Here is a 23,908-nt window from a genome sequence, read left to right as displayed (position 1 = left end):
TGTGTCAGCCAGGTTTCTGTAACTATGATTATGTCTGGCTTTGTAAAGTCAATCTGTACACCTAGTTCCGATCGCTTATTAAGTAAGCTCCGGGCATTAGTGTAGCAGATCTGAAGCCTATTTAAGTGGCTTCGTGCTTCACTCAGAGTGGCTTCGGCATCATTCTCTGTCGAAGTCTTACAACCGAAAATTTACAATTTTCAGGTCCTTTTTGCCAGCGTCTAACCCAAGTTGTAGTTCCTTCTCGGCTTCTCGTCTTTTTACACGGTCTGCCAACGGTAATTCCTTTCGTATAAAGACTCCTGAACCCTTTAATTTGTGTCCATTCTGTAAAATTAGGTCACGTTCGTTCGAAGAGTTGAATACTAGTTTAAGCAGTCTGGAATGACTTGGTTTCAAGTCCGTTAGACTACCTAGTCTGTACACCTTTGGCAAAAAGACCCCAGTGATATTTTGAGGCATGAGTTGATTAAGCAGCTGCTTAATCAGCACAACGTCATGCTCAAAACGAGCTTTAGGTTCAGAGCTCTCGCTCTCCTTGATTTAATGAAAAATAACTGATCTGTCGTTATGATCAGCTTTCGATTTTACGACTACTTTCGCGGGGGTAGGATTACCTTTTATATCGCCACTTCTTTTCTTCCTTACAACCTGTACCCACTCGTCAACGGTGCTGAGAGAATTAACAACAGTTGCGTCACACCTAGTGTTGGATTCTGGAGGGTTGTCGACGACCTGAGAGGTCAGGTTATGTTTACCGCTTGAAACCGATCGAGCCTTGCGGTTGCGGCTTCTAGGCGTTTCCTGTGGGATCCCATCTGGGAGACGGGGAACAGGAGAACCTACTTTCCTTGAGCTTTTGTTTAAGGCAGGCCCCTTTGGAGACTGCTTTTCCTTCTTTGACCGGTGTGAGACATCTACTATCGAACTAACCTTAGTTTGCTTCGTGTCGATTTGTGTGTCGACAGTTGGGTCCCGTTTTTCCCATCGACTAGTCTGTAGCGTGGCGTCGAGTTGAGATTAACTATGAACACCGCTACCAAAAAACACGTGCCAAATAGATCAGAAGGCGTAAGAAGCTCGTTCCAAATGACTCCATAAAATCCCCGAGAAGCCAAATATCAGAAGGCAATTAATGGACCAAGTCGAGTTATATTTGCTGGCGATCTCGTGGCATCGAAAGGATACCGAGATCGTGCCAGGATACAACCCTGGTTACAGAAGGTAACCGAATTCGCGCGAAGTTACAATCGAAGTGTAAGTATAATAATGGATGCACAAAATAGCTGTCATTAGCACAGTCAAACAAAAGCACATTAAAACAAACACTGGTACAGTTGGTTATAATAATAATTGTTTTTATTAAACCAGTCGTGTTCTCGTGATAAATGTGAGTCACTACAAGTCTATGACTGGACCGCCCTACCCAAAGAAGTGGCATTAGCCCCATCAGTGAATATTTTCAAAGAAACGCTGGACCTTCTTTGTAAGGCAATCTGTCAGGATTATCACAGGTTCACCAACCTACTATTCTTACTACTGATAACTGTCACTTTAACCCTTCAGGGTCGCATAAACAAAAGTAGGGCAATTATGAAATTGGGTTTACTTTAGATTTATAGGGTTTGGTGTTGGAGTGCAGTTCCAGTTAGGGCTTCAACCACAAATGGATATTAGTTGTGATACAACGACTTTTAACTTCATACCTTCAGTTTTGATCTCGGTGTAATAAATCATTCTTTTATCCTTGCTGCCTCCGGATTTGCTAAAAAAACGAGTTAAAACCTCAAGCTCTTTCAGTGGCAGATTCCAGGTGTACTGCGAAAAGACAGCTTTATAGGATCTGTCCCGCATCTTTTAAGCTGTTCAGTTGTTTGCCTTAATTTTCTATTGATTAGTTCAGTGGATTAGATATTTATCACGTCACCATTCTGTGTTTTCAATGTTTATTCAGTTTTCTTTTATAACTAGAAGCTTAAGTTTAGTGATGGTGTAATTACTGTCTTATAATTTGTCAAGTGAATCTTTAGCATTACTACTAGGTGTGGATCACCAAAACTAGTTTTATGTCAATATCAATACTTCAGTTTTTACTGTCTTTATTTAGATTTTAGGCTGACTGACGTCCTCAAAATGCTAAATTTCATGCGTCCTTCTAGAGAATTACTGAAATGTAAGTGCGCCTTCAGTGGAATTTTTACTGGATTCTAGGTATTAGTAAAGCTGTATTTACGTTTCCCGTCTACCGTTACTCGTCATTCGTGAGTAGTACTAATGAACATGAAGTGAAACAACAAATTCCAGCTGATGAACAAGAGATTAAGAGACTATCATCATTCGGCGTTTATGTTGGTGAATGTTTACCTAAGTTTGTCCAAAAGGTGCAAATAGGTCATACCAAAGAACTTGAAATTTGTATTCATCCTGATGGAGTTATTCCAGTTCTTTCATTCCTGAAATGTCATCACAGTGCTCAATTCTTAAACCTTTCGGATATTACTGCTGTTGATATACCATCAAGAAAATATAGGTTCCAGGTATTGTTTGTGTTTTTCTCGTTTGATCATTGTAGATTGTTTATAATCTTCTTTCTTTGAGGTATAACTCTCGAATTCGTGTCTTGACCTACACAGACGAACTTACACCGATCGACTCGTCTTGTTCCATCTTTCAAGCATCAAATTGGTATGAACGGGAGGTGTGGGACATGTACGGTGTGTTTTTCTATGATCATCCGGATCTTCGTCGGATCCTTACTGACTATGGTTTTATAGGGCATCCTCAACGGAGAGATTTTCCTCTAAGTGGATATACAGAGGTATGAAGATGAAATCTTTTAATTACTCTGTCTTCCACATTTATTGTTAGTCTTAATGCCACTAAATTATCGTTCCAACGTTTATCGTATGATTTATTGTATACATGTATAGATACATGAAAGGAGCAAGACGCATAATTGTGTTAGTCTGAGTTATTGTACTTCACATCATTATCATAGGAAAGGAAACTAAGAAGATGCGAATTAACGTAGTAGATACATCAACATCAACTAAACATAAGAAATGCAGTTCAAAATAAATTGGTCAACTTAACGAATGAAAAGAGCATCAACTTCAGGTGAAAATTGCTTTTAAATAAAAAAACAAGAGATAGTATCACTCTCCACAGGTCGACATTTGAGTTAATTCATGTATGACCAGAGATGTATGTTTTTCTTTATTGTGTTTGACTACATATGTGATATCCTGACACGTACAACTGACAGGTTTCATAATTAGACACTAGTTCTTTTGAGTTGGGTTTTATAACTCATCATCTCCACAAATAAGACTTCAAACAAGCAAACTCTTTATCTAGGCTTAAATAGTTCACATCGAGAGGAGCAAGTATCTCAGTTCTACTTATAGGAGGTTATGCGATGCACCATGTCATGTCGTCTTAGCTGTCTCTCGGTAACTAACATTTATCCGGCTAGAAATACCTGATCGTTTGATCATTCTAAAAACAATAAAATTAGTTACGAGTTGACGACCAAAACTTCTCTTAGTGGCTTTTCGTGAACAAGAATCTTTATTTTAGACCATTGTATGCAATTCGAAAACCGTTTGATAATCCAGAGTGCTTCATTTCTACATTTATAATCTTAAAATCCCTACAGGAAATCAGTTGCCCGAAATTTTCCCTATGTTCCTGCGTGAACTAGGTCACAAAGTTCTTTTTCCAGCCTCACCTAGCACAAAAGCTTACTGAATGAGTGTACCTTACCCTGTAATCACATGGAATACCCATGGTCCATAGTACGCATCAACTTTGCTGGTCCAGTTAACTCGATCACATAAATGTATTTCCCCTTGACACTGCCATTAGTAACCTAGACCACTCAGTTACTGTAGAAAGACTTATCAATACCATTTGCCGAATAGAATGGCATAGAAAGCTATTTTACTTCATGTTACATCTTGGTTTAATCATGTATCAAGTACAAATTAATGTGCTCGCCTTTTAACCTCACTTTATTTATTTAATGATTAGCTATACTACCCAGTTGCCCAAACTGAAATATGTAAGGTGGCGTATGAACCTGAGGCCTACTGGTTAAAGCTCAGACGCATATGTGCTGATACGGCTAGTTTTTCATCATGTTTCGAAGGACACAATAAATTCATGTATTTTAACCATTCTTTTGGGTTTAATAAAATTCTTAGCTAAGGTTGTAATCACGGTCTCTGGATTTTCCGAGGTCTGTGTAGATAGGTTAGTATATTTTTCACTCAGTGTCCATAACTGTCAGTATTTAGGGAAAATCCACGTTTGATTATCGGAACTTATGAATTTTTTTAAAACAGTTTACGTCGTTTATGACAAGACATTTTTGTAACAGCCCGTGTTAAAACCCTACAACCGTATCCGCTTATCTCAACCTATTTTTGGATTTTTAAAAATTGTTTTAGCAGTACTGAATGTGTATTTTATTTTTACAAGCTCACATAACATTTATAAGTATCTGTAGAGTTGTGTTTCAGTGATTCGATCACTCAACTTTTAACAATCTGGTCGCGAATCGAACATCTTGCTCCATTATTATAGGTTTTCACAGCCAAGTAGTACTTCTAGCGTTCTCACTAAGACTAACTCGAAGCCTAATACACTGAATATTTCATCATTACAAGTTGTACAAATAAGTACCTCACACTATGCACATTCTCCTAATTAATAGTCGATGAATGTTTTAACTAGTTTATTCCATTTATGACATTGGTCAATCAACGACCTAACAGTCCAGATGAATGCATCTGGCTTTTAACTTTTCAAAGGTGGTAGCTTCGTTACATATTTAATAGTATGTTATTTTTAATCTTATTTATTGATAGTGCTGACAATGATAACTTCATTTCTTATAAATAAGTCAGGTTAAACTAAGTGGATACTTGACTATGTGGTATTAACTCTTGTTTTTCAGGTGAGATTTGACGACCAATACTATCGCGTGGTTATCGAACCCGTTGAATTGGCTCAGGAATTCAGGCGGTTCGAGTTCAATTCTCCTTGGGAAGCGTTCCCAGCATTTCGGGATTCCAGTTCACATGATGAGAATTTACTAAAATCTCTCAATTTCGAAGGCCAATCGGGAGACTCAAAACCAAAATTAAATTCTAAATAAGCTAGAACTTTTCACTGTTGTCTGTCAGTAATATGATTTGACAGATGAGTCATAATTAGACTTCTTTTGCTCTTGGTCTTTTTGTACATCCCAATGCCTTACGTTAAAAACTGTCTCATGGTACGGAATTTAATACTGATAATTCGAGTGTCTTGTGCTTGGATTTCTAATGTGCTATTTTCGAATGGTAGTGATCACATATTCCTTTTGTTTAATAAGCAATAGAATTTCATGAATCCAGTGCGTTTCCAATAGCTTCATAGGTAAACATTTTTACGAAAACTTGACTGAGTAGTTTCTTCCCGTGTCACGTTAAGGGTTGTAGTCGAAATGCTAAGTCGTTTTAAAAAAACTAGTGATAAGCATACATTTGGCTTACAAAAGCTCTAGCTGTCTTAACTAGTCTGTCAAATAAATACGCAAAACGAACTATTAAAGCTTTTGAAGAAAATCGGAAAGAATTGGGGTGAGCCACAAAACCCTTTTTTGTGGTATGACATTGCGGTAAACAGTTTTCAAATGATAGATATATTTAAGTAAGAGCCGTGTATACGGATAGGATAATGCAAGGCTAGAACAACCACTGATCTCATTCGTTGGTGAAATGTTTGTGGTGTCTAATACTTTATGATCGGCGATTCGTTCTCTAGGTGATTCCCTATGAACTGAGATTGAGGAAATCGTCTGTGTACACGATTCCACGGAACGGAATAATGAGGGGGACTTCCATATTAATTTTGTATAGTGGAAATAGAATGTATCCATTGCCATGATTGGGGAATGTTTTGATAATACAAGATTGATGTACCTTACATTTTGTAAACAAGGTATTTATGCCCTAAGTTTGTTTATTTATTGCACAGAATACGTATGGTAGTGTGTAATTTTAAATTCTGTTTTTTGTTGCAGTACATCTGAACATTCTGATTTAAATTAAAAGGATTTATCTCTTAATGTGATTCGTGATATAGATATCGGGGTTTCAGTTACCCTCTGAATATAAATTAGCAAACATGCTACGATGAATATATTCTCACCAAAATTTATTCTTTATGTAACTAAGCAATTGCTCCCAAATGCCCTGGTATGGCCGAGAGCGGAATGGGTCCGCCCTCCCTCTCGAAATACTCTCATACGGCCACGCGTATACAACCTCTGCCAGGGAAGTCCTACTCAGTGCCTTCTCGTGGCGAGGGTGTTGTTTACGAAAATGAGAGGAAGAAAAACGAATGTCCGGCGCTTTAACCGGATCCCAAACCAATGGTGCACATGGGCTCCAGTATCCTGAGGGAACAAATGGCGTATGAACCAATTTATTTGTCACCAGCTACCATCGGATTGCATCTCATTACGATTCTCCACTGCCTTGTGGGTTAGACCATTAGGTCAAAGGCTCGGGGTGTGGTCCCCTAAGAAAACCACCTGCTTCGGTCTGGGCGCCCGGGCAGTATCGCAACCCACACACAATTCTGATGAACTCTCTATATCTATGGAGACTACTTATCTCGCTTCGAATAACAATCAAATAATTCAAATGGTTATTATTACTATTATTATTATTATTTTCCACATTATTCACCCTCTTTTATACTTATACAGCGGCTCGTCTTTGGTGGAAATTCGACTCTATCTAAACGTTCTCGAGTTACTGTCCGGTTGAAAATTGTATGTTACCAATGAATATGAGTACTGAAGCAGTTTTTCTGAAACCACGTGCACCATTCAAACAGGCTGCCTTCAACGTTCATACACTTATGCAGGTTGGACAACAGATAGGGTTGGTTATGTCTTTAGAGAGTCTTAATATCGATGTCTGCTGTCTATCCGAGACCCGTATTCAAGACTCTGGTGAAGTACTACAAATTCGCTCTACATCTGTCGCTTCAAAAGCTTGTTTTACGTGCGCTTATCCGGGGACCCTATGGCATCTTCGTCTGCTCTTGCTGGCGTTGGTGTCGCACTAAGCGCTAGAGCTGAGGCAGCACTAATCGATTGGATCCCCATTAACAGTCGGTTATGTGCTGTTAGATTAGAGAGTTCCATCAAAGTGAGAAGAAATGGGCGTGAGAAACGATGTCTTTTCGTCATCTCCGCCTATGCTCCGAGAGATTCCAGCCCGGATGCAATCAAGGATGAATCCTACCACCAGTTAACTGTTCTTCTCCAGAAAGTGCGTTCGACAGATATTGTGGTACTAGCCGGAGACTTGAATGCTCAGGTCGGGCGTCTAGGCACAGAAGAGAGTCGTTTAGGTGGCCGATGGGGACTTGTTGGTCGCAGGACAGGTAACGGGGACCGTCTACTGCAACTGTGCACAGACCACAACCTGTTTCTGGCTAGCACTAACTTTCGGCACAGTCATCACCGATTTGCCACCCGGCGTCCTCCCTCTGCATCTCAAGCCTGGACTCAGATTGATCACATCGCGATCAGCTACCGCTGTCGTGGTTGTGTACAAGACTGCCGCTCCTTTTCGAGTACCTATCTGGACTCTGACCATGCTTTCGTCTGTGCCAATCTCACCTTACTTTTCAATGGACAACGAAGTGACTGCCATCAACGGATTGATATTAGCAAGCTGGTTGCAACTTCTGTCGCTAGTAAGTATCGAACCGAGCTAGCTTCTAGGCTAGCTACCATTCCACCGAAAAGTATAGATGAGCATTGGTTGCAATTGCATGACGCCATGAAAATGGCGGGTACAGTCAGTTGTGGGTTCGCGAAACGTCCCGCTTATAAGCACTGGGTTTCTTCAGGCTCCTTACAACTCATTGAAGCCCGTCGGTCTACTCCGGGTGACCGTGAGTCTGACCACAACCGACGACTGTTACGTAATGAAATCGGGCAAAGCTTGCGTAAGGACCGAGAAGCCTGGTGGTCGGAGTATGCTAATGAGCTGGAAGCAGCAGCTGCATCTGGTAACTACCGGAAGCTCTTCCAACTCATCCGAGCCACTAGCAGCAAGAAGTCTGGTGTGAGCGAAACCATCTGTGAGGATGACGGGATGCCAATCACTAACATCCATCGACGTCTTGGACGATGGGCAGAATTTTTCGAAGGGCAGTTCAACTGGCCTGCTGCTCCGGCAACATCGGTCAGACTGTCCTATCCTCCATGGCCGGTGACGACTGATCCACCAAACGAGGAGGAAGTCCGCAAGGAACTCCAACTCTTGAAGCGCTACAAATCACCTGACCCAAGTGACTTACGTCCGGCTCTTTTTAAAGATGGTGGTGACTTTCTGACTAAGGAACCGACGACGTTGTTTACAAAGGTTTGGGAACTAGAGAGTGTACCAACGTCATGGAATGAGTCGATAGTTGTCCCTATCTTTAAAAAGGATTCACGCCGTTCCTGTAACAACGATCTGGGGATAAGTCTACTTCCGATTGTGTCCAAGCTATTGGCTTCCGTCATACTTCGTGGGTTGTTCAAAACCCGAGAAAGATTGACTCACGAGGAGCAGGCTGGGTTTCGTTCCGGTCGAGGATGTATTGATCATATCTTCACCCTCCGCCAAATGTTAGAACACCGCTATACTTATCAAAGGCCAACAATCGTAGTGTTTCTTGACATCAGGGCTGCCTTCGATTCGTTGGATAGGACTGTTCTCTGGGATTGTCTATTGAAGAAGGGTGTACCTGAGAAGTTTATTAACATCCTAAAGGCCTTATATACAAACACCTCAGGCACAGTGGGGGCATACAACCACCTCTCTCCATTGTTCCATTCGAGCAGTGGTGTTAGGCAGGGTTGTCCAATCTCACCATTCCTCTTCAACTTTGCCATCGATGACATTCTGGAAACAGCTCTGATGGATGTAAGTAATGGTGGTATGGATCTGTTGCCTGGAGAAAGACTTCTCGACCTTGATTATGCGGATAATATTGTCTTACTGTGCGATAATGCCCAAGCCATGCAATCCGCACTTAATCAGTTGGCAATCAGTGTCCGTATGTACGGTATGTGCTTTGCACCTTCGAAGTACAAAGTACTTTTACAAGACTGGCAGGATTCTAATCTTGTACTCACCCTGGATGGTGAGCAAATAAAAGTAGTCGAGAATTTCGTGTATCTGGGTAGCTGCATAAGTGCTGGTGGGGGTGTGAGTGATGAGATCAATGCACATATAGTGAAAGCCAGAGCAGCTTGTTCCTATCTGGGACATCTTTGGCGCCTTTGTCACGTTAGTCTGGCTGTAAAAGGTCGAATCTACAACGCGTCGGTGAGAGCAGTTTTACTCTATGCTTGTGAAACCTGACCTCTCCGAGTTGAGGATGTTGGTCGACTCGCTGTGTTTGATCATCGTTGTCCCCGACGGATTGCTGACATCCAGTGGCAACACTATGTTAGTAATGCAGAGGTTCGGCATCGTGTGTTCGGGCACAGAGACGATAATGCAATCGGTGTCACCATCTTGAAACACCGACTTCGGTGGCTTGGACATGTTCTATGAATGTCGTCTCAGAGAATTCCACGTCGTGCATTATTTGCCGACGCTGGGACTGGTTGAAAGAAGTGGAGAGGTGGTCAGTATATGACATGGCGTCGTGGTATGAAAGAAATCTGCAAAGGGCTGGCTTGTGTTGGTCCTTCACGACTCCCTGGTTGGGGTCCGAGAGATGGTGCAACACAGTGGCTAGAGACGTTATCAGTTATGGCTCAGAATAGAAGCCTGTGGCGATCCTGCTGTAACCTTTTATTTTCTTCATAAAAAGTGGTTGTGTCTTCCTTAACTGAAAGATTTCTTCTGATTGTACCTTTCCGTTGCCCCATTTTTACCATTATTATTATTACACCACCCTACATCACTCTCTTCGTTATTATTCTTTCTCTTCTTTTTCTTTTCCTTCCCCTTAAATTCTCATTGTTTTGTGTGGCGCATTCTTGTACCAATATTTATGTGTTCAAATAAATAAATAAGCAATTTCCGGCCTCGGTTGATAATATGTACTACACTTCACTGATCACTGGTGGGTGCTATTGAATTCAAAATTTCACTAGAGTTAATAGATATTATTTTGAGAGTAACTTTGTCTAGATTGATACGTGTAGTTTTGTGATTTGCCGGCGAAGAGAATTTAACGAAAATGCTTTTGTATTTGGTTAGTGTAGCTATTGTTTCGTACCAAATTTTCATTCGAGAAGAATTACATAAATGTCAAAATGAATCCTATAAAATACTTACTCAGGCTTTTTCTCCCCTAAGTTCGCGTTGTAGTTCCAATTACCTTTGAATAAGGCTAGATATTCGTAGAAACTGACAGCACTTTAGATCTAATATTAAAGCGTTTCTGAACATTTTGTGTCTATTACGATTAAGGGCTCGTCTAATAATCCCACTAGTTCGAACAAAAATCACTCCTACACATATGAGACTAAAATCTGCATTGACAAGAACTTCAGCTAAATTTATTGTCCTGTCCAAAATAACATGTTCTTTAACACAATCAAAGGTCGATAGGTATCCCTTCCATGTTACCACCAACTGCGTATATAAATTTAAATGTATCTGCCGAAGCAGTTACATTGGTAGAACAGAAAAGAGAGCCTGCTTCCGATTCAAGGTAATTAGCAAAAAATCAAAATCCAACCTTTTGAAATTTGCCGAAGCGATAGCAATCAAAGGTCTAAAACCAGATTTATGTACCCAAAAAGAGGCAGTAATAAGTCTTTCTTTACCCTGGCAACAGTCAACCCCTTTTTATTTATTATGTCATTCATTATTTCAACTTTTTCTGAAGTTTAATTACATCATTGTCATTTTCCTTCAATTCATATCGTTCTTTATCACCATTAATCTACATTCAGTTGCTTCATTACACAATCGTCTAATGTTTGTTAACTCCATGAATTCTAATCACTAATTCGACGTTCTGGAGTTTTCCTTCCCAAACTTTTTTATACGAAACAAAATTATTATAACCTTATAAATTCTATTGAAATTTTCACTCTAAATACGAGGGCTAATGATACTAACAGGCCACCCAAACTGAAGTAAGCAAAGCAGAATTTGAAGTTGGGACTTAGCGGCCGGAAATCGAACGCCTTAATCACTAAGCCACGGCTTCACCTCTAGAAAATCATCAGTCAGTTCCCAGTTCAGATGTTTAGAAAACACTCCAAAGACATGTCGGTTCACGTAAATTCCTTACAGTATTTCATGTCATGTGACTGTATTATTTTTAATGTTTTATCTACGGCATTTAAAAAAAATGTTTACTAAGGGAAAAACATGCCAATTTCCAATATAAACAGGATGTATTCTTTTTTACTTATTAGCTAATTACTAATGCGACATTTTCACACATTTTTGACGTACCCAGACCAACTAAATTTTGATTGACTGGTGAACAATTACTTTGTGTTATTATTGCGTTCGACTACTTCACTCTTTATCCTAAGTTCAGGTGTTAACGCAGACCAGTCCTGAAGCAACAACTTGCATTTAGAGGGAGAGAAGCGCATTCCAAACATTCTGGCATTGTTGCGTAGTGCTACCAGAAGACTCTGCATTTTGTCAGCGTCTTCACCAAACAGGACTATATCATCTGCGTATTCTAAGTCGATAAGTGGACCTCCTGGATGGAGATCAATACCCGAGAACTCAGTCGACGAGAAAGTTATTTCCATCAGTAGATCTATGATGAAGTTAAACAAAAATGGGGAAAGTAGACAGCCTTGACAGACACCACTTGAAGTTGTAAAAGCAGATGACAGTTCGCCATAAGCTCTCACTCGACTAGTAGTGTTCAAGTAAAGAGCCTTTACAAGGTTTATGTACTTCTGAGGTACGCCTGTCGATGACAGACACTGCCACAGAATCTCGCGGTCTACGGAGTCAAATGCTGCTTTTAAGTCAAGAAAGACCACCATTGTCGGACGTCGATAAGTATGCCTATGTTCTAGAACCTGACGAATGGTGAATATATGGTCGATGTAGCCATGACCAGGTCTGAAGCCAGCTTGATTCTCTCGTGTTTGCAGTTCACGAGTCTTACTTAGGCGTCTGATAATTATCGAGGCTAGTATTTTCGATACTATATTAGTTAAACTAATCCCTCTGTGGTTGTCACAGGATGATTTTAACCGTCTCTTATATATTGGGACGATAAGTGATTATGACTAGTCATATGGAATAACGTCTAACTCCCAGATCTTAGCTAAAATATTAGTCAACCTAATCGCTAAAATTGGACCACCAATCCATCTGGATCAGCTGCCCTTCCTCGTTTCAGATTAACCATAGCCTTTTGAACTTCTGCTACAGTTGGGGGACCTACTTCAATGTTCCATTCACACTGTCTGGGAATGGAGGGTAGTTGTAGAGTAGCTGAAGGCCAGTTAAGCTGTTCTCTGAAATGTTCCGCCCATCGTTGTAAACGTCTGGATTGGGAGCAGATGAGAGTATCGTCTTTTTCCGATATAATCTCACTTACAGTTGACTTATTAAGTCCAGTTTCTTTTATTAGTCTGTAAAGCTGTTTTGTGGTCCCTATAGTCGCCGCCTTTTCCATCTCTTTTGCCTTCGTTGCCCACCACTGCTCACGGTCGTTTCTTTGACTTTTTCTTAACCTAGATCTGATTTGTTGTCGTTCTTCATCATGTTCGGAACCTGATGGGACGAGTTTACGAGAATCCATCAGTGTGATAGACTTTGAAGAAATCCACTGGTTCTTTGTAACTCTGTGGTTTAGGTCGCTAATAGATGTCACTGCTGTTTCCATAGTTGCTTGTATGTCTTTCCAAGCAACATCTGGGTCAGCCTCGTCTTCAGAACTACCTAAGTGTGACCTCAGTTGTTCCTGGAACCTACTTTTGGTTTTCTCGCCACTCAATTCAGTCCTAATGGGTCTTTTTAATGTGGCTTTTTTGCGTCCAGTGAGGCGCAAGCAGATGCGTGCCCGTATTAGGGCGTGGTCGGCGTTCAAGCAGGTACTCCAGAATGAGCGACAATCTTCTACCGACCCTCTCCAACGATGACTGATGGCAATATAGTCTATTTGAGTCCATCGTTGGTTTGGTGTAGGAGGTCGCCATGTTAGACGATGTCTCTCCTTATGCTTAAAATTTGTTCTTGCTAAAAATGAAAGATTGTCTGAGCACAGTTGCAGCAGACGATCACCATTATCTGTTCGCTGTGTCGGAATACTAAAATATCCACCTAAATGCCTTTCTGTTTGGTTTAAGCTACCTATTTGTGCATTAAAGTCACCTGCTACGAGTACTATGTTTGAACGTCTAGCTTTCTGTAAAATTCATCTGTCACTTCATCCGAGCTGCAGTCGGTGGGAGCGTAGGCAGAAACGACAAAAAGGCGACGACTTGTGTCCCTATTATTCCGAGTTCTTACGTAGCCGTTAAGCCGAACAGCACATGAACGACTGTTAACGGGGATCCACTCTAACAGTGCTTGTTCCGCCCTCATGCTTAGTGCTACGCCTACACCTGCCGGTCCATGAGAACTGGCCATCGGGTCACCAGATACACGGATGGTGTATCTCGTTGGCTCTCCGTTTTGCCGAGGTGAGGTCAAGTGAATGACCACACTGGAATCCTGTATGCGTGTTTCGGAGACACAGCATACATCAATGGTACGAGATTCTAGGGTTCTAGCCAAGGAAGATTATTGACCGATTTGACATAGGGTGCGTACGTTGAAGTCTCCAATGTATAGTTTGGAGAGAAGATTCAGTAGACCTGGAGCAGTGTTTTGAGCACTAGGATCGTTGGCTGTGGTGACATTTGAGGGGGAAGCCGAAAGAGGAAGTTTAGAGGTGAAAGTCGATGTAGGAGGAAAAATAGGAAGTGAAGACGGAGGTTGATTATGAATACAGTGGTCTTGGGTGTTGTTAGAGGTATGAGGGCGGTTATCACTTCCCGGTTGCCCACACCGAGGAAGGGTTCTTCTGGAGGTACCTGAAAAGGAAATTGGATTAGAGGTGGTTCTAGTGACCTGTGAGCTTGACCACAGTGCCAAGGGACAGCTGCTTGAGGTCGGTCACACACGACCTTTTTATGGGTAATTTTTGTGTTAGCTTCGTGCTTGTTGGGACCTTACCACCGGAGACGAATATCCGTGGGATAAGGCTAGGTGTGCATTTTTAGGGTCGACCTTTTCTAACCCCACACCTCCTTGTGGGAAGGCAGCATCACTGTCATGCTGGTTGTCTGAAGGAAACATCTTACTGTTGTCACACCACTGTACAGTCAGCAGTTCGACTTCACCTTCGGGATGTATATTTATAATATATAATGTATATTTATAATAATTACCGAGATCATCTTTATAGGTTTTTATTTTTTTTCAGTCGAAGTACGCTGCATAGATGAGTGTGCCAAAACAATTTTGATGAGGAAGTTTAATTTTACTCAAACACGCGAAACGCCTCCTCATAGACACTGCTGTATCATAGTCCATTATCAAAAAGAATAACATTTTTATAAGTTACAATCATATTATGGAATCCTATAACAGATAATCATGAAACAAAAAATTTAATATATATTTTTTTGAGATTGTTAGAAGAGTTTTCATTAACTTATCTAGCCGGCAGTTTTTTCGACACGCTATAAATATACAGGTTCATCATCTAATACAGGCTAATGCAGATTATTGATAATTTGCAATTATAAACTATAATTTCCCAGTGGATTACATACTTTTGGTATTTCCAGCTCCTTGGGATCAGCGAATGAATTAAATTAAACAAAATACAACAATTTCATAAAAACCTGTTAACTAAATTTGATAAATAATAATGTGTCACTACAAATTTTGTCGATAAATTAATTTGTGTCTCAATACAAAAAATTGGATTCTACTAGGTTACTCATATGGTGCCACTGTTCACTCTTACCTAGTTGGTAGAACCGAATATCTAAATATATATACGTCACCGTTTTATTCATTAAGATACCATTCCTCAATAATTATTATCATTATAATAATCACTGGACCCGCAACATCAAATGCTATTGAACTCAGGAAGCCTTATATTTTATGATTAACAGGGTCACAGTTAAGCAAGTGAGTAGGAATCTATATATCAGTTAGTGACTCGAGTTACGTCTATGCACTGTACTTAACTCTTGAATTTATTCGTGATAAATACATGATGATAATTTCAATGCAGATCACTAATATTCACTCTGACTCTCAACAACCCTCTAAGTGAATGACTCGTTATGACAGTGTGTCCGAAAATTGCCAATTTGAGTGGTTATGGAATGTCAGATTAGAATATCGTATCAACACTCCAAAAGGGAAACAGTGAGTTGCATGCAAGCTGTTGAGTCTAGTGCTTACTTTCGAACTCGAATTGTAAATGTTTGATGTGCTAGAATTTTCCACTAATTGCAAGGAGTTTTAGAGCATCTATGAGGTTGTCTATAACTATTTTACTACTAATACACTTCAATAGTTATAAAAACCAAAGTAGCTTAAATGACTAGTGTCCAAAACAATAGACGGAAAATTATTTTCTGGTTAGTTTAGTCAGCAGTAATCTTAGTTATATCATTTTCGAAACTATTTTTCAACACAAGTTCTGTTGGACAACATCGAAAAAACCTTAGGAAGAAGAAAATAGTAGTGATCGGGAGAAGAGACATTCAGGACTATCTCATCAGAAAGTAAAGTGGTTTCTACGAATATGAAGAAATGGTACCAGATACTGAGATGAGCTCACTGTGTGCACAGTTGTAAGGGGCTAACGATAAAGTATGTCTTTATCTTCGTCTGAGCAACATTAACAGATGTCTCCTCAACTGGAAATTACTTACGCAACACAGCATTTTCTATACACAAAGATGATAAGGTCGTTCGCAAACTTGAAGTTTGGTGGTTCCCCTCACGTGAATATCGATAAATCTAGATTTTGAGATAGTTCACTTTTATGACGAAATTATCCTGTTGTTGACTTTGTGCATACCAAAGATAATTTATTTGAAGCTAACCTTGAACCAAATAAATACCCTCTAAAAAATTACAAATTATAATAACAGAAATCAATCAAAAACATGAAAATTAGTTTGACCAACAGAAAAAATCGTTAGCATATATAATAAAAATGCTCCATTTGTATAAAGTTACTCTCACAGATATTGCATACTCCAATTCCTAGTATTTCTTTTCCTCCTTCCCCTTCGGTTTCAGTGTGATCCATGTTCACATTCATTGTCGACAGCACCACACTCATCATCATTGGATTCTCCTGGTTTACTTTTCTCTATATTTTCTTCAGATGACGTACTTCCACGTCTGCCTAAAGGATTGTGTTTTTCATCTGAATACAATGTCGATCTACGCTGAGCATCTATACTTTCAAGCACTGGTGGCATAGAGAGAAAATCATTGATTGAAATTTCACTAGGTCTCCTAACATTTCCACGACTCAATGAACGAGATGATGTTAATTTATTCAAGCTCGTTTTCTCTTTATTACCAATAGCAAATGGTGAATCACTTGATTGAGCTCGTTGTAGTAAAGTTGGCAAGGATTCATTTGATTTTCTCTGAGTAGTTTGACGTAACGGCTCAATGTTATCCATGTATTCGTCTTCTTCTCCATCATCCACTGAATGTTGTTCCCGTTCTTGTTCGAGATCGTGAAATACAACTTTAATCTTCATTATTTTGCTTTCAGCACTGTCCATTTACCTGTTTACTTTATCAAACTGTCTTAAAGAAAATGAAGTAGTTGTAGAACGTTGAAATAATAGTATTCTCTTTTTCTTAATGCACCTGTAATTCACGATTCATAACCGGTTTTTCTATTGGTTAATTGATTAAATTCCCCATTGTGTAGTTCACAACCAATAAATTTCTTACATTGAAATATACGTAATCCAATATTGACATAAATAAATTGATTCATTCGCTGGTCTCGTGCTAAAGTGCAGTTAAGTTCCTCTCGTAACATAGGTATTTTTTCTATTGTGAACAAAGTAAATTTGCCACATGCATAATTTCTTTTAAACTGAGAAAGAAAATCAATAACAGGAAGAATTCTTAACTTCCCTGTCACTCAAATGAATCAAGTTAATTATAGATTTATGTGAAAATCAGATTATAGTCTAAATATACCCTATAAGACAGACACGTTAATAACATTGCAAAACTTCTCTTATTGAGTAGTAAATAATATTCTATTTAAAGAATGACTGCCTTGTTTGATATAAGTGTAGTTATTTGCATTCAGACACTTAGATTTCTTTAACTAGTAGTTGAATAGAACGTTTAATAATTCATTACGATATTGAAATAAATAGCTTACATGTGTGGAACAGTACGTAAAATCGGAACGATTATCCACATAAATATTTCGAACTTTATTCCACATCATTTTGGACTGTTTCTTTAAATGGTTATTTGCTAAGGTATTCGAAATTACCAGGATGTGCATGCCGGTTTCTATAGTGCAAGCAAACCTAATTATTATTCATTTAATATGTCAAGATTTTAAAATAAAGCTATTGAATGTAACCTATTTTACGAATTTCAAATCCTAGACAATTACCATCACATTGCTCTGTCTTCTAGTGATCTAAAACTTATGTACCTTTTTAAATTTTGTAAAATTATCACGCAATCCATTTTATCAGTCTACAGACTCTGTATAATTACTCCCTTATCCTATGTGTTTTCTAATTCGATCTTCAAATGACCTCGCATTCACCTTTCTACTTATATATAGTTATCACTGTTAATCTTTATTATTCCAATTATTTATGTTACTGATGTCTTTCACCCTATATTATGTCATACCTCAATGTTACACTTGAATACGAATACGGTTCTAAGCAGCTGATGAGAAACCATGAAATAAGATAAATTCACTTGTTGTTTTGGCTTTAATAAAATTTGTAAAAGAGACCAACTGAAGGAAATAAATGACATAAATTGAGTTTCACACCATTCCTTCCCTTAACAAATATAGACCAAATAAAGGATAAGGATTTCACAGATGAAGATTGGTCACTGATTTGTTATGGGTACTTTCCAGTATAAATGTAAAAACGGTTTGGTTCATAAGAGGTAAGAAGCTTTTTGACAGTCAACAATCATCAAGTCAATATATATATATATATATATATATATATATATATATATATATATATATATCCACGAACATATCTGAATAAATTTCCTACTGAAGAGCGACATTGTACAAGAGACAGCAGAAAGAGGTTATTTTATCTAGTTTCCTTGTTGCTTTGTTAAGTATAAGAACATAATTCCAGCTGCCAACTATTTAAAAACGTCAAACTTCATGAATCACTATTAAATAGCAAAACACATCGGACAAAAATCGTTTCTTATCTGAGTGGGGATTTCTGAAGATCGTAATAATTTTAATAGTTGAATTCATGAGTTGATCTAAGCTAAACTACCAGTGAAAACCTGGAAGCATTGAACGGCCGTTTCATCCTAATATAGGACTTCTCAGCAGTGGAGTCCAATTCGTGTCAAGTGGAGACATTTATCCGCCTCAGACAATTGATGAAGTGTGCAAAACATCATGAATTGATCGAAGTTAGACATTAACACTGTCGGGTGCCGACTCAATGGTCTAGAGGTTGAAAATTTTCGCGCGAGACTGGAGGTCCTGGGCTCGAGTCTCGTGGTTGGGATTGTGGAGGCACACTGCTGGAGAGTCCCGTACTATGACGAAACGGCCGTCCAGTGTTTCCAATGGTGGTATAGCTTAAATAGACTTATGAATAGGACTATCAAAAAGTCGATTCATCTCGAAAACTCTGTTCTTCCTGTTGACAACAGACGTTGCTGAAATTCTTCTTTTGATGAGTAGGCAGTGAGAAGTCAATTATTCACTATGCAATAATAAAGTTATTATTTTATTTAGCTTGCTGAAAAGTGTAGAATATAAATTTCTTACACGACCGAAATCGAAATTCGCATAAAATTGTGATGAACTTCAAATGCGGCAACTGACGAACTTAGGGACTCGATATGTCGCTGAGTTGTTTGTTAATATACTTATGTAAAGTCCGCATTGATTACTGATAGATAAGAATAGGAAAACGCCGATAAAAAGGACAGGTGAATAGTTAATCTTTTGTGTAACAGCAAATAGTCATGTGTAAGTGTTATTCAATACGGTCGGATTCGTCATGTCATGACTTTGTGTTAAGACTGGTTGCTTACACTCATATTCTGCCTCTTATCCTTAATTATTATTTGTATAACAGTGAAAAACCTCCTCTGTGTGTGATAAATTAAAAATGTAGGTTATGAGGAAATACAGTAATCTCTCATTAATAACATGAAACATCTTGCTTCATATCAAATCAAAATAAATCAAAAGATGAACAAATTTGATATCAGTTCGTTACACAGGAACTATCACACTATATCCATCGACCTACTCAAAACTCAGACAAGGTCCCTATAACGAAAACAAAATCGTAGCGTCTTTGCGCACTCATAAAATATACTATTATTGTCCTAATGCTATTTCCATTGAAAATGATGTCTGTCTGTTAACATAAAGAAAAAACCCTAACATGATGTTAGATAATACTGGGTGTCATATAAGATACGTGAAACACCATACTTCCCACTTGTAGATCTCACACTTTTATCCCCATTATTTATAAATATTTATCCATTTATAAACCTCAATCTGGAAACAGTTTCTTTAATTATTTAGTAGAAATTGATACCGTAGTGTACGACCGATGATTCATGTACTTTGAATTCTCCATAAGATCAGAAAAACTTTCTCGACAGAAAGTTAGGTGAGAAATGGTTACGTAATTGAAGTTTACATAGTTTAGGATTACAAGTGGAAACTTGTAAGTCACCAATAGATAATAAACAGCTCACCAATAAAATATCTGATACTGTTTTCGACTCAGATTGTTCAAAATCATCATATATTGATGGTCTGGGACTGGAGTTCGCTGACATGCTAGAAGAAGTATTGTCATATGAAGATGGTTCCTGCTGTTCAACTGCATTGTTCGTCAACATTTCTGAAGGCGATTCTTTAGTATCTGAATGTCCAGTTGATCTTAATTTTAGTCGGTTTTTCATTTCACCAAAAGTTCATTTCCTGAAGTCATAAAAAATATCTGTTGGTAAGTAAAAACGAAATGTTTGGTCAAGTTTATAATTCTATTATATAAACATTTATTCTTCATGTGTTATTTCGAAATTACCGTTAAGAGTTACGTGAGGTTAAGAATAGAGGATAACACATGTATCAGTTTTGTACAATGAGGTTGGTGCACCTCCTCAACAATATTGTCCACTTTCCAACGATTGATACCTAAAATCCACTTACTTCCTCTCGTTTTCAAACGGTAGCTTAGGGAAAACATCACCCTGACACGAATAAAACTTTAATGTGGAGTGTAATGTTATTAGTTGTGAAGGTAGTTGTCGGTCCAATACCGAAACTGTCGGGGAATATTACCACAATCAAACTTGGCTAATCAATAACTTAATTCCTAAGGAGCTTAACTAATCAATGTCCGACTGCATAAAGAATCAAAAACAGGCGATTACTTGGACGGAATTCACAGTTTATTGTTTGATCTATTCATAAGGATTTTATATTATCCAGTTTACAATGTTAAGGATTAAAGTTTGACCAGTATTTGTCAGCATATGCGCATCCCGAGTTGATGTATCAGTATTGACATTTAGTTAAAAGTTTCCAGTATATTTGGATTGTGGCTGACATTGCAACTCAGAGCTTGCGTCTCACCGTATCTGGGACCCGTTAGTTGGATGTACCTGCATCCCACCTTTAGTGTGCATATTGAGACCTTGTTCCAGTACCTAACACCAACTCATTATCCACTAAACTGCTGAGTCCAGAAAGTCATGAACTTATTCACCATATGGAACGCTTATTCATAATGATTTGTATTATTCAGTTGCTGATATTAAGGACTAAAATTTGCTCAGTCAATGAGTTTATGTTAACAAAGACTGAATTACTTTCAAAGTTTCAGATCAAGTGCTGTTTTGGATCAAACCAATGTAGATCTATCAGTTTATTGCTCCTTCTGGAGCAGATTACATCAGCCCTACTAAGCGATGGATTTCTAAACTTATCTCTGAGCATTACTGTCCAAAGCTTTCATAAAGAAAATCCAAAACAATCGATAGCTAAATTTCGGAACATGTCTTCATTCCTACCCAAGCTGTCACAGCAGATTTATCCTTTTAAACAATATATACGGTCAAAGAATTGGGATCGAAATGAGTACAAATAAAACAGTTGTGAACTAAAGAGGGCTTAGCTATTGAGCTGTTCAAACCTGAACTCTACGTAAAAACGCTGTACGAGAAATCTTTTGTTTTACTTTTATTTTCCAAAAACTTAGTGATGAAATCACCTAATTGTCAACTAAAACGAGATATAAGTTATTCGATACCAGCTGAACTACATCCAGGACATTCTGAAACACCCAAACAAAGAAGAGACAAACATTTAAGACAAAGATATCAGGTCAGAATGTTATGCGACTAATCGAGCTGCATATTTGATAAGGTTGAGAAAAACAAGACCGAACTAAATGAAATTCTTAAGAGAATGAATAATGATCCTGTAATTAACGAAGATGTATGTACGTGCACTTAAAACCAACAAGACCATAAACACCACGACTTTATATTCTATCCAAGGTACACAAACTTCGTTTGTCTCTCTGACCAGTTCTTGATATGTCCGGATTTGCTTATCACTCAATAGAAAAGCGGCTGGGAGATCTCCTGAAAACCGTAAGAAAACGTCTTTGTATGCACTCTCTACATGACACTTTTAAACTCAATGATCACATAAAAGAAGTGAATGTAGGTAGCAAAATTATCCTTCCATTTGATGTCGAATCACTATTCACTAATGTCCCATTTACAGAGACCATTAGCTTTATCTGCAAATACATAGATGATAATGGAATTAATATCGGACTGCCAAAATCCTGTTTAAAAGAATTACTAGTACAATGCACTTTTAGTGTACAATTTTCATAAAAGGACGTAATTTATATATAAACGGATGGCATAGCAATGGGATCTCGACTTGGTTCATTACTAGCTGATTGTTTCATGGCCAGTCTGGAAAACAATCAACTTAAAACAACTTTTGACAGCTTACACCTGTATGAAAAGTACATGGATGATGTTTATATTATTTGTGACAATAAATACGATTTGAAGCATCTTCCACAGACATTAATAACTGTTATCCATCAATAAATTTCACATTAGAAGTTAAAAACAAACAAAGTATTCTCTTTCTTGGTGTTGAAATGACAAGAAAGTACGATGGAACTATAGGAGTCAATTAACACTACGAACTAGTTTCTGGTTATTGAACGTTAAATGGCCTATAGTGGTAAATAAATCCTCAAAATTATAATATTCGTTTTTATCAGTTGTACTATTTAAACTTGGATTGGTTTTGGTTTGGTTATTTATTCTCTAAAGAAGTGGCTTACACCAAGTCACGAAACGTCAAAAAATCTCATTTTTCTACTCATTGGAATATTACAAATATATTAATTTATTTATAACAATCTACCCAATGTTCAATTTATTCGAACCTTGGTAATTATATCTATTTATCAGTAATATTCATTATTGTTCATCTAGTCTTCATTTATAGCTGAATAACCAGCTTTATTATTAATCGTAAATGTAAATCTTTATAGTAAATCTGAATGAATATCGAATAAGCCCAACAAGTTATTTAGAAATGTCTAAGAGTGATCTGATCAGGAATGACTACCATTTACTACTATTTTACAATGCATAATTAACTGAAGTCTCATTGAAATCATGAACCGATCAATGCTAGACCATCATTAAAAACCTTGGAGCAATGGACGGCCTAACATTGATCGGTTCATGACGTAAATGAAATTGAACAATCTCTACAACTGCAAACTGAAAATATCCAAACTTTGTTATTCTGCCTTTCGTCAGAGTCGCTTACTAGAATTTATGGAACAGTATAAATCACATTAACCGGAGAGGACAACTAGATTGACTTATCAGTATACAATTCAAACATGGAAGGAAATCAACAATTATTCGATCACCAAACAGACAAGAAAATATACATTTCTCAATGTTTCAGCTAATCATTCAAGAGAACTTGAAATAGGTAAAAATGTAAACTTATCACCTAAAATAACTAGAGTTTCGCATAGTGAATAAACATTTTGAATGTAAACAAATATCCTGGTAATAATTTAAATCAGTTGATCTCCTTAATTCTTTTAACTACCGTTTCATTCACCGTAATTAATCCTCTAAATATAGCCAACAAAATATAGAAAGAATGGTCAGTTCACTTCAGTGACTCACTACATTATTGACCACCAACAGAGTGGGAGATCGTAGAAATATTTGAGTTTGTAGTTCTACATTGTGGACTGACTTCAGTTGAAAAATGCGAAGGCACTGGACAGGTATTTCGTCCCAGTATAAGTGTTAAATCTACCTAAGCGTCTAATCACACCAGTGAGATGCGGGCGAAACCGAAGTTCATAAAACAACGATTTATCTAAAATGCGGTAATTTATTGAGGAATAGAAATAAATTATATAACAAACTTCAAATTTTAAGGTGTCTGTATAGTCTAGCGTGTCTGTAAGTTTGAAAGAAAGAAAGGCTCCCTGAATTCATATATAAAGAACATTTATGACATACAATCGTGCAAATGACAGCTGATGTCTGTCTAACCAAAAGCAAACAAATATGGA

The 23,908-nt window shown here is 38.0% G+C and overlaps 3 protein-coding genes across 6 annotated transcripts; 1 reads left to right on the top strand and 2 right to left on the bottom strand.

The window, feature by feature from the left end:
- Positions 1-1,428: 1,428 nt before the first annotated feature.
- NDUFS3_1 (NADH dehydrogenase Fe-S protein subunit 3 ndufs3) lies at positions 1,429-5,316 on the top strand (the record flags this gene model as incomplete). 4 transcript variants are annotated; one of them, XM_035733513.2, is made up of 5 exons in its annotated part: positions 1,429-1,486; positions 2,108-2,173; positions 2,212-2,537; positions 2,573-2,818; positions 4,961-5,316. In XM_035733513.2, coding segments are annotated over 5 exons (897 nt in total), but the record flags the coding sequence as incomplete, so codon positions are not given. The 4 variants fall into 4 exon arrangements, with proteins under 4 accessions (XP_035590045.2, XP_051071294.1, XP_051071292.1 ...); XM_051218735.1 differs by having other exon boundaries at positions 1,429-1,582; positions 1,623-2,173; XM_051218734.1 differs by lacking the exon at positions 1,429-1,486 and adding an exon at positions 1,540-1,582.
- An 8,255-nt stretch (positions 5,317-13,571) lies between these two features.
- MS3_00003452 (uncharacterized protein) lies at positions 13,572-17,006 on the bottom strand. Its single transcript, XM_051211259.1, has one exon. The coding sequence runs from the start codon at positions 16,817-16,819 to the stop codon at positions 16,316-16,318; it is 504 nt and encodes a 167-aa protein (XP_051071291.1). The 5' UTR covers positions 16,820-17,006; the 3' UTR covers positions 13,572-16,315.
- A 2,889-nt stretch (positions 17,007-19,895) lies between these two features.
- Positions 19,896-20,222, bottom strand: MS3_00003451 (uncharacterized protein; the record flags this gene model as incomplete). Its single annotated transcript, XM_012944710.2, has 1 exon — positions 19,896-20,222. The coding sequence occupies one exon, from the start codon at positions 20,220-20,222 to the stop codon at positions 19,896-19,898; it is 327 nt and encodes a 108-aa protein (XP_012800164.1).
- Between the last annotated feature and the right edge of the window lie 3,686 nt (positions 20,223-23,908).

This window comes from Schistosoma haematobium, chromosome ZW (genome assembly GCF_000699445.3).
Source record: "Schistosoma haematobium chromosome ZW, whole genome shotgun sequence".
In the NCBI taxonomy this organism is placed as follows: Eukaryota; Metazoa; Platyhelminthes; class Trematoda; order Strigeidida; family Schistosomatidae; genus Schistosoma; species Schistosoma haematobium.
The sequence above is the reverse complement of the archived record's forward strand: the minus strand, read 5'-3'. Positions and strand labels throughout refer to the sequence as shown.